The 9,348-nt window shown below is 34.5% G+C and overlaps 1 protein-coding gene across 1 annotated transcript; it reads left to right on the top strand.

The window, feature by feature from the left end:
• The first annotated feature begins 5,847 nt into the window (after positions 1-5,847).
• On the top strand, positions 5,848-6,789 carry LOC129671486 (olfactory receptor 8K3-like). The gene has a single exon (XM_055600510.1). The coding sequence runs from the start codon at positions 5,848-5,850 to the stop codon at positions 6,787-6,789; it is 942 nt and encodes a 313-aa protein (XP_055456485.1).
• The last annotated feature ends 2,559 nt before the right edge of the window (positions 6,790-9,348 follow it).

Below are 9,348 nucleotides of genomic sequence, written 5' to 3'. Positions count from 1 at the left end.
CAGTATCATATATTTATTGATCAAATAATTCATAATTTCTATGTATCTTTTATATTGTATAGTTCTGTGTGTGTGCATTTATGTTAGATATCTTCAATTTTCCATAGAATACTTTACATTGGTCTTATGATAATATAATTCTATTAATTATTATATACATTACATACATAATTATATACATCATACATAATTATATAAATATATCATATAATAATAATAATAATAATTCCTTATTTCCCATTCTCTGTGCTGAATAATTTTGTTTTCTTTCTAGATATAAAGTCTATTTGTTTTAAGTCCTATACTAAGTTTTGATTATTGAATGAAATTCAATAAGCAACATTACAATGTGTTGTGGGTGTAAACATGCTTTTGTGTTGATCCCAGGTATAAGATATGGGCCCGATTCAGATGGTCCACAGAACAAACTATTTGCCTCCTGATGCTTCGAGAGGGGCTCTTTGCTAACAGCAGATAGTTTAGATCTTAGGACTCTGGAGAGGAAATAAAATGCCTGGGCCCAGAGAGAGAAGGAACGCTCCAAGAAAGAAGGCTGCTGGTGGCCCACCCCATGCTGCTCCTGATGGCTGTTGATGCAATTGGATGAGAAGAAGTTGGAGATATCCTGCAGTGAGGACTGGACGTGCCCTAAGAAACCCTAGAACTTCGCCCATGAGGAAGTAGCTAAAGAGAATTCCACCTCTCTCCCCACTAACCTCCTTTCTTTCCTGCCTAGAATCGAGGTGTTGGAAGGGCCTGGGGTGGGGAAGGGAGTAAGATGCATAAGAAACATAAATGAAATTTAGTTCAAAAGTGTACTAACAACAATGAATTGTAATGTAGAGCCAAGAGGATCAGGCTTCCAAGGTTAGCCTGGGCTGCATGGTTAGTCTGAGGCAAATCTAGGCTAATAGATAGCTTGAAAAATGAAAAAGCCCAGAAACATTAATAAAGAAATAACTTCCAGCATTGCTTGAAAACTTTTTGTGTATTTGACAGCAGAGCCAATACAACACAATATTAGATGAGTGGAACCAAATATAACCTTAAAGTGTCTGCAGTAGAGAAACTTATCACAAGAAAATAAAACTGATAATAAAAACTATAAAAAATTAGTATTTAAATTGTATATGAATAATCAAACTTTGCCATTCTTGGTGTGAGGAATTGAGACAGGGCCTTGGGCATTCTTGGTTACTGAAAAAACATCTCTGGATATAAAAAAAAATATATGATACAAGATTTAAATAAAAAACCTGTAACTAGCTATTAAAATATAACAAAAATTTAATGTAAAAAACTTGCGAATTAGTTTCAACACTATTTTTTTCAAAAGAGTAAAACTCTGAACCATGTGTGAAAAACAAATTCAACATCAACATCACAAATATTCTTGGTAATAGGATCAAAAGTGTTTTAAATACTGCCTATATCTCTATCTCTATCTCTATCTCTATCTCTATCTCTATATCTATCTATAATTACAGAGAACAACAGCAGAAATGACTCTATTCCTGAATAACCAAGGTGTTTTGTTTGTTTGTTTGTGTTTGTAGTTGTTTGTATTGTTTAGGTTTTTCCCATCAATCACCGTATTTTCATTTTGCTAATTTCTAACTGTACGAGGCATAATCTTTGCTAAATGAAGCATAATTCTTCTGGAGCATTTCCTGTAGGTTTTATCACTGACGGTAAAATGAATACAAATAAGGTGAGCTGAGGATATTAAATGGGTATTCTAACTTGTGTGTCTGTTCCTTGAGTTCAAGTGAATAGCAGAATATCTGAAGTATGTTAGAAGGCTGAAATCTAAAATTACAAGATTAGTTTTTCTACATTTATTAAGTAATTTTATTTAATAACTATGTCAATTATTGAGTGTGTTGAGCAAATTACATGCTTTTTTCAAATTCTGATTTATTATAATGTCTATCGATTAAAATCAAGGTTTTACAGAATGGGAAAAAAGCTAACCTCAGAATAGGCAATATTAAAGTCAAAATTAGTTCTCTTTAAAATATTTGTAAATTTCCTGATTAATGAATATACTTCAAAATAAAGATACTAGTGAATCCATATAAAATAAAGAAAGCTTTTATTTGATTAGTTAAACAAGCTATATATTAAGTTTTGATACAAAGACAATACAATGAATAAGCCTTTAAAATCTGAATTCAGCAGGTCATGTATCCTGGAACAGTAATGACTCTCACATACTAAGCACTAACCAATTGTAATCAGGAGATTCCCAGCTCAGGTTGGGACTTCCTCACGACTTCTTCATTAATGCTTTGAATTGTGTCTGCTTTGACTCATGTAGTTCTTGTGCACAGAGTTGCATTCTCTGATGACTAAGGACGTTAAGCATTTATTTATTTATTTATCTATTTATTTATTTATTTATTAAAATTTATTCACTTTGTATTCCAGTTATAGCCCTCTCCCTCATCTCCTCCCAGCCTCACACACCCTCCCTCTTCTACTCCTATACCCCTCCCTAGTCCACTGATAAGGAAGGACCTACTCCCCTTCTATCTGACCCTAGCCTATCAGGTCTCATCAGGGCTGGCTGCATCATATCCTTTGTGGCCTGGCCTGGCAAAGTTACACCCCCTCATCCCCCAGGGAAAGATGATCAAAGAGCCAGCCCTTAAGTTCATGACAGATACAGCCCCTTCTTCCATAACTAGGGAACCCACTTGGAAACTGAGCCATTATCGGCTTCCACTCAGCAGGGGGTCTCCATACATGATCCTTGGTTGGAGTATCAGTTTCTGCAGGCCCCCCGGGCCCAAATGTTTAGGCTCAGTTGGTCTTCTGGTGGAGTTCCTGTCCTTTCCATATCTTTCTATCTCCCTCTTGTTCCATAAGGTTTCCTGCACTCTGTCCAAAATTAGGCTATGAGTCTCAGTATCTCCTTCGATATCCTGATGAATTGTCTTTCAGAGGCACCCTGTGGAAAGCTCCTGTCCTGTTCCTTGTCTTTTCCCACTTCCGATGTCTATCCTGTTTGCCCTTCTGAGTGAGATTTTAGCCTCTTCCCTAGAGTCCTTCCTGTTGTTTAGCTTCTTTAAGACTATAGATTTTAGTATTTATATTATATGGCTAATATCCACTTATCATTGAGTATACACCATGTGTGTCTTTCTGCTTCTGGAATACCTCACCCAGGATGTTGTTTTCTAGTTCCCACTATTTGCCTGCAAATTTCATGATTTCCTTGTTTTTAATAGGTGAGTAGTATTCTATTGCGTAGATATACCACAATTTCTGTATCCATTCCTCCACTGAGGGACATCGAGGTTGTTTGCAGATTCTGGCTGTTATAAATAAACCTGCTATGAACATAGTTGAGCAAATGTCCTTATTGAATGGTGGGACATTTCTTGGGTCTATACCCAGGATGCATTTATTTAATTAAATGGGATTCATGCAATATTTTCTTTGCTGTGTCTGCTTTGGTTAGTCATCATATTCTCTGCAAGTCGAACCAAGTTACCATATAGTTCAAATTAATTCACCTTTAAGATTTTCAATATTCAGTAAAATTCTATTTATTAGTTCTTCTTTTTTTATTTGTTAGTTTTTGAATTGTTTTTTTTTTTAAGTAGATTTTTACATGTTGGCTAGTATACTGGCTATAGTAAATGTGGGAGTACTCATACCTTTAAGATCCTAGCACTAATACATATGGAGAGATTTACATAAGTTGGATTTCCATATTGTAAGATAGATAGATAGAGAGATAGAGATATCAATAGAGAGATGGAGTGAGAGAGATAGATAAAGTTATAGTTAAATAGCAATTTTCCCTGAAATTTAGTTTATAACCTCTAGACATCTCATTAGGCTCTCAAATTATTTTCATGTAACCACTAATTTACTTAGAAGATCCTTAGGGAAAAGAGTTTCTGTAGCTTTACAAAATGCATAAATTGACCTCCAAAACCTCAGGTTAAGAACCACACCAGGAATTCAAGACAGTTGTTCCAGAGAGGTAAAGGACTGTGACATAACCATCTATGAATTCAAATATTGTTACATTTTGTTCTCTCCCTGAAATCTCTCCGCGTCCATCTCTAATTCCAATTCTGTACTTTCTAAATTTCCTATTATACACCTGAAGCAATTATATCGCTCTCACACTTATCATTTCATGTTGTTTAATACTTAAATGAAAAATGTTAATTCTTATAACATATGTGCACATACAGACTGATTCACTTATTATTAATTTATCTTTTACAAATGAAGTATGCTTACTATGAAAGTCATGTTTGTAATCTCTTCTTATTCAGCCAATGATGGTGTGCATAATATTCAACAAAATTAATAATGTTTACTATTCTATATTTTAGTCTATGGGATATTAAGTGTGTTCACATATATCCTATTATTTTAGAAGTTACCTCTAAAGTGTTCTATATTAGATTTGCAAACAAAACAAAACAAAAATTACTAACAAAAAGATGTGTACATAATGCACAGGTAGATTTAAATCACATCAGAATATTCATGTAATTATTTTAATTTTAATTTCAATTTATGTTTACAATGTTGTTAACCATAGTAAAAATATGTGGAATTTAAAGTATTAAAATGTTCTGTAAGAAAATACACTTCTTTCTCTTTTATCCAAGGAGAATTTTGAGTCTTCATTATTAAACCAATAATAACAACCATTCTTGCTAATTTGATCAGATGTCTTTGTATGTTTCTAGGTTCTTCACTAAAATATACAAATAAATTTATCAAAATTATATTTAAAATATCCCTAGAAAAGTTATTTAGACCATACATTATATCACATAGACATATTATTTTTTAATGATTTATGAAAACATCAAGAATCAATTGAAGCACATCAGTGTTACTCTTGACACAGAGGAGAGAAAGATTGAAACAGGTCTAATGAACAACAAGACATTTTACCTAATTCCCTACCTACTTATCATTTCAGATCAGTAAAGAGTCGTGTCCAGTGGGATGTACACAAACACTTGTGAACAAAATCCCTTTATGATAAGTTTAAGCCCTGACTAAAAATTAAAAACGTATATTCATGTGACTTTCGTGAGCCATTTGTGGAAGTATAGATGCAATATAAAATAAAGACATGCTTCCTTTCTCCAAAACATGTATAGTTACATCTGTTTGGGACATGCCATAAAAAGTTTTCCATGAAGTATTTGCCAAAATTTACCTTTGTGTACACTATGTTAAAATACATCACAGATATATGTGACTATATTGTCTTTGGTTTCTTGATACAAATCCAGTTTGTGGTTGGTCTGCTATGTTGTTCTTACACATCTACTCAATATGTTCCATGTCTTACACTTTTAACTGCTCTGTTTTTAAGTATAAGCATTGAATGATTTGCTTCTAAAGTAGAGCTGATGCATTTTTCTAATGTCAGCTGTTCTTGCAGCATAGTTACATGTGAATTACAACATATTAAATGATTACATGGCACTATTAATTTTAATTGTAGAAATGACTAATAAAAATTTTAAAGAAGTGAAATAAACATCCACATAAGTAGCATCCAAAGTTTTGAAAATAAAACTTTATTTTAATATGCATATCAATAAATTTTATATCTCTAATCTCTATTTTCAGCTATGTTTTTGCCTACTGTCTACCTATCATGAAAGTGGTTAAACATCACAGTAAATATTAGGGGCAGGCGTATTATATAAGTGTTTTAAAGATGTAATTTTAAACATTAAATATTGAAAAATTAGGTATATGTTTATTCGTAACAAACTCCTCCAATTAACAATAATTTAACTCCAGTAATGATGCTGATTTCTCTAACCAGAACAGGCTTTCTGATAAGCTGTGATGGAGAACCACAGCCTCACGGCAGTGACTGAGTTCATCCTGATGGGCATCACTGACCGCCCTGAGCTTCAGGCCCCATTATTCGGACTGTTCCTCCTAATCTATCTGGTCTCACTGGTGGGCAATGTGGGCCTGATTATCCTCACCATGGTGGATTCCAGGCTGCAAACACCCATGTACTTCTTTCTCAGACACCTCGCTGCTACAGATATTGGGTATTCAACAGCCGTGGGACCCAAAATGTTAACAAATTTTATTGTTGATCAAAATAGAATATCCCTTAACCTTTGTGCTACACAGTTAGCCATCTTTCTTCTGTTCATTGCTTGTGAACTTTTTATACTGTCTGCAATGTCCTATGACCACTATGTAGCCATCTGCAAGCCTTTGCTTTATATGGTCATCATGTCAAAAAGAGTATGTTGGATGCTCGTGGCAATCCCTTATCTTTACTGTACAATTGTGGCTCTTCAAATTACAATTAAGATTTTCACGTTCTCCTTCTGTGGATCCAACGTCATCAGTCACTTCTATTGTGACAGTCTCCCTTTGTTATCTTTGGTCTGCTCAAACACACAAGAAATTGAAGTGGTAATGTTGTTCTTATCAGCTTTTAATTTGATTTTTTCTCTTTTAGTTGTTCTTGTGTCCTATCTGCTCATCCTAATGGCCATTCTCAGGATGAACTCTGCTGAGGGCAGACACAAGGCTTTCTCCACCTGTGGGTCCCACCTAACAGTAGTCACTGTTTTCTATGGGACGCTGATATTTATGTATGTTCAACCCAAATCTAGGCACTCCTTTGACACTGATAAAGTGGCTTCAATCTTTTACACATTGATTATCCCCATGTTGAATCCCTTGATCTACAGCTTAAGGAACAAAGATGTAAAAGCTGTCCTTTATAGGACAGGGAAAAGACTACAGAGTGCTTTCTTTTGAAATCTACATAAGATCTGATTCCTTCATTCTTTGTTTTCCATTAAAATGGTTAGCAAGTACAAAGTATCAGCATAATTAAATGCTAACATTCTTCTGGGTAGCTAAACTTCTAAATGCTCTGGAAGAATTCATGCAGAACAAAAACAGACTTCACCCTCTTTTACTGAAGAGCACTGGATTGTAATTCTAATGAGAGATATAGGATAACATCAAATATTCTTAGCGTGTAAAAACTACATATTTTGGTGGTTTAGCTTGGAACTCTTTAGAAAGAGTGGGAGTTGGTCCTGAAGATACCTGATAAAACAGGATCAGATGAATGGGGAGGAGGTCCTCCCTATCAGTGGACTTGGCAAGGGGCACGGTGGAGATGAGGGAGGGAGGGAGGGACTGGGAGGGAATGAGGGATGGGGACATGGCTGGGATACAGAGTTAATAAAATGTAACTGATAAGAATAAAATAAAATTAAAAAAAAAGAGTGGGAGTTGTAAAACAGTGCTTAAATGGTGGTTGTACACATAATTCATTATTTTTCTAATGTGTTGCATTTTCATGCAGACATCATCAGTACCTTTTAGGATTCATTTCTGTGCATTGTGTGAAAATCTAAATTGCTTACAGTGAGAGAAAGCTTTGCTTGTCAATCACCATAGACCTTCTTTAAATGTCTCATCTGAGGAAAGGCCTCTGATATCCTCTTTTTCTTGTGATCAAACTTATTTTCCTCTATGATGCCCCAAGTGCTTGCTAACTTGGAGTATTTTGTCACTCAAACAACCTGTGGTATCTATTTTTATCTAATTCAGTGTATATGTGTCTCTAAGTGAATGCACCACTTCAGATACACACTTAATTTCTGCTGAAAAAAAAAAGCTTTATTTATTTTTACTGGCTTGATCTTTATTTTTATATTCTGTTCTTCTTTGTACATTATATAATTCTCTAAATTAAAATAATAAAGAGAGTTTAAATGTTGTTTTATCTTTTTTCTTGCACATTAAGCCCGGATGCATTAAATAGATTTCTTGCTGTTTTCTGGTGAAAAGACATCTTTTTATTTAGCCCATACAACAGTGAGTACACCATTGTTTCAATACATTCTTTGATTTATCAATTTGATAAGCAAACATAATGTCAACATAAAAACGATGCTGATTTCTAACAATGTGCAGCAATATATGCACAAAAACATAATTTACTGTATAAATACATCTTATGTGTCTTTCCTAATCCCTCAAGGTTTACAAAAGAATTCCTCTTAAGTTTCATGCCTTTTTATTTGCATAAAGTATCAAATACATCTGTGCCACCAATCACTTTCTAAGTTTTCTTTGGAATAATAAAAGTGTGTGAATATTCACATGGAGATCTATTAATGAGAAGCTAAAATAGTTGAATTTATAAAGATAAAATTATACAGTTAAATGAAAAGTATAGAGAAGAGATGCGAGGGGCGGAGCCAAGATGGCGACTAGCACACACAGTTTCCAAGCTGTGGAAGAGATAAAGTTCTGAGTTGATGAGTGGAAGAACTTCTGAAGCCAGGGAAACAACGGAGAAACTTTCTAAACAACAGGGAACATCGCAGGAGGTGAAAACCTTGGTCTCGGGGTCACCCAGGGACTTGTTTGGGGAAGGTGAGAAACGATCCTTTGAGTTGGCCAGTCAATTGGAGATAAAGAAAGAAGAAATAGACAAAACCCTTAAAGAAACACAGGCAAACATAGCCAAACAAATAGAGGCACAAGTAGAGAAAAAATTAGTGGCATACAAAAAGGAAATGAACAAAGAAATAGAGTCCATCGTAGAGAGACAGGAATCCAAATTCAAACACATAAAAGAAATGGTGCAAGGCATGAAAACAGAATTAGAATCAATAAAGCAAACACAAAATGAGAAAACTCTTGAGCTGGAGAACTTGGAGAAAAGATCAGGAACCACAAAAGTAAGCATCACCAACAGAATACAAGAGATGGAAGAGAGAATCTCTGGAGCTGAAGACACACTTGCAGAAATTGATACTTCTCTCAAAGAAAAAGTAAAATCAGAAAAATTCCAATCACAAAATATCCAAGAAATCAAGGATGCTATGAAAAGACAAAATCTAAGAATAATAGGAATTGATGAAAAAGAAGACTCCAGGCTCCAAGGTCCAGAAAATATTTTCAAAAAAATCATAGAAGAAAATTTTCCCAACTTAAAGAAAGAGATGTCCATAAATATACAAGAGGCCTACAGAACACCAAATAGACTAGACCAGAAAAGAAACACATCACGTCACATCATAGTCAAAACACTAAATCTACAGAACAAAGAAAAGATATTAAAAGCAGCAAGGGAAAAAGGCCAAGTAACATATGAAGGTAGACCTATCAGAATCACACCAGACTTCTCATCAGAAACTATGAAAGCCAGAAGGGCCTGGGCAAGCATCATGGAGACTCTAAGAGATCACAAATGTCAACCGAGACTACTATACCCTGCAAAGCTTTCAATCAACATAGATGGAGAAAACAAAATATTCCATGACAAAACTAAATTTACGCAATATCTATACA

The sequence above is a fragment of the Psammomys obesus genome, unplaced genomic scaffold, assembly GCF_907164565.1.
Source record: "Psammomys obesus unplaced genomic scaffold, mPsaObe1.curated_primary_1811, whole genome shotgun sequence".
Classification (NCBI taxonomy): domain Eukaryota; kingdom Metazoa; phylum Chordata; class Mammalia; order Rodentia; family Muridae; genus Psammomys; species Psammomys obesus.
Note: the sequence above shows the minus strand (reverse complement) of the source record. Positions and strands in the feature narration are given on the sequence as shown.

What these genes read in the sequence shown, in the direction of transcription:
- LOC129671486 (XM_055600510.1), top strand. Translation starts at nt 5,848, where the DNA reads ATGGAGAACCACAGCCTCACGGCAGTGACTGAGTTCATCCTGATGGGC.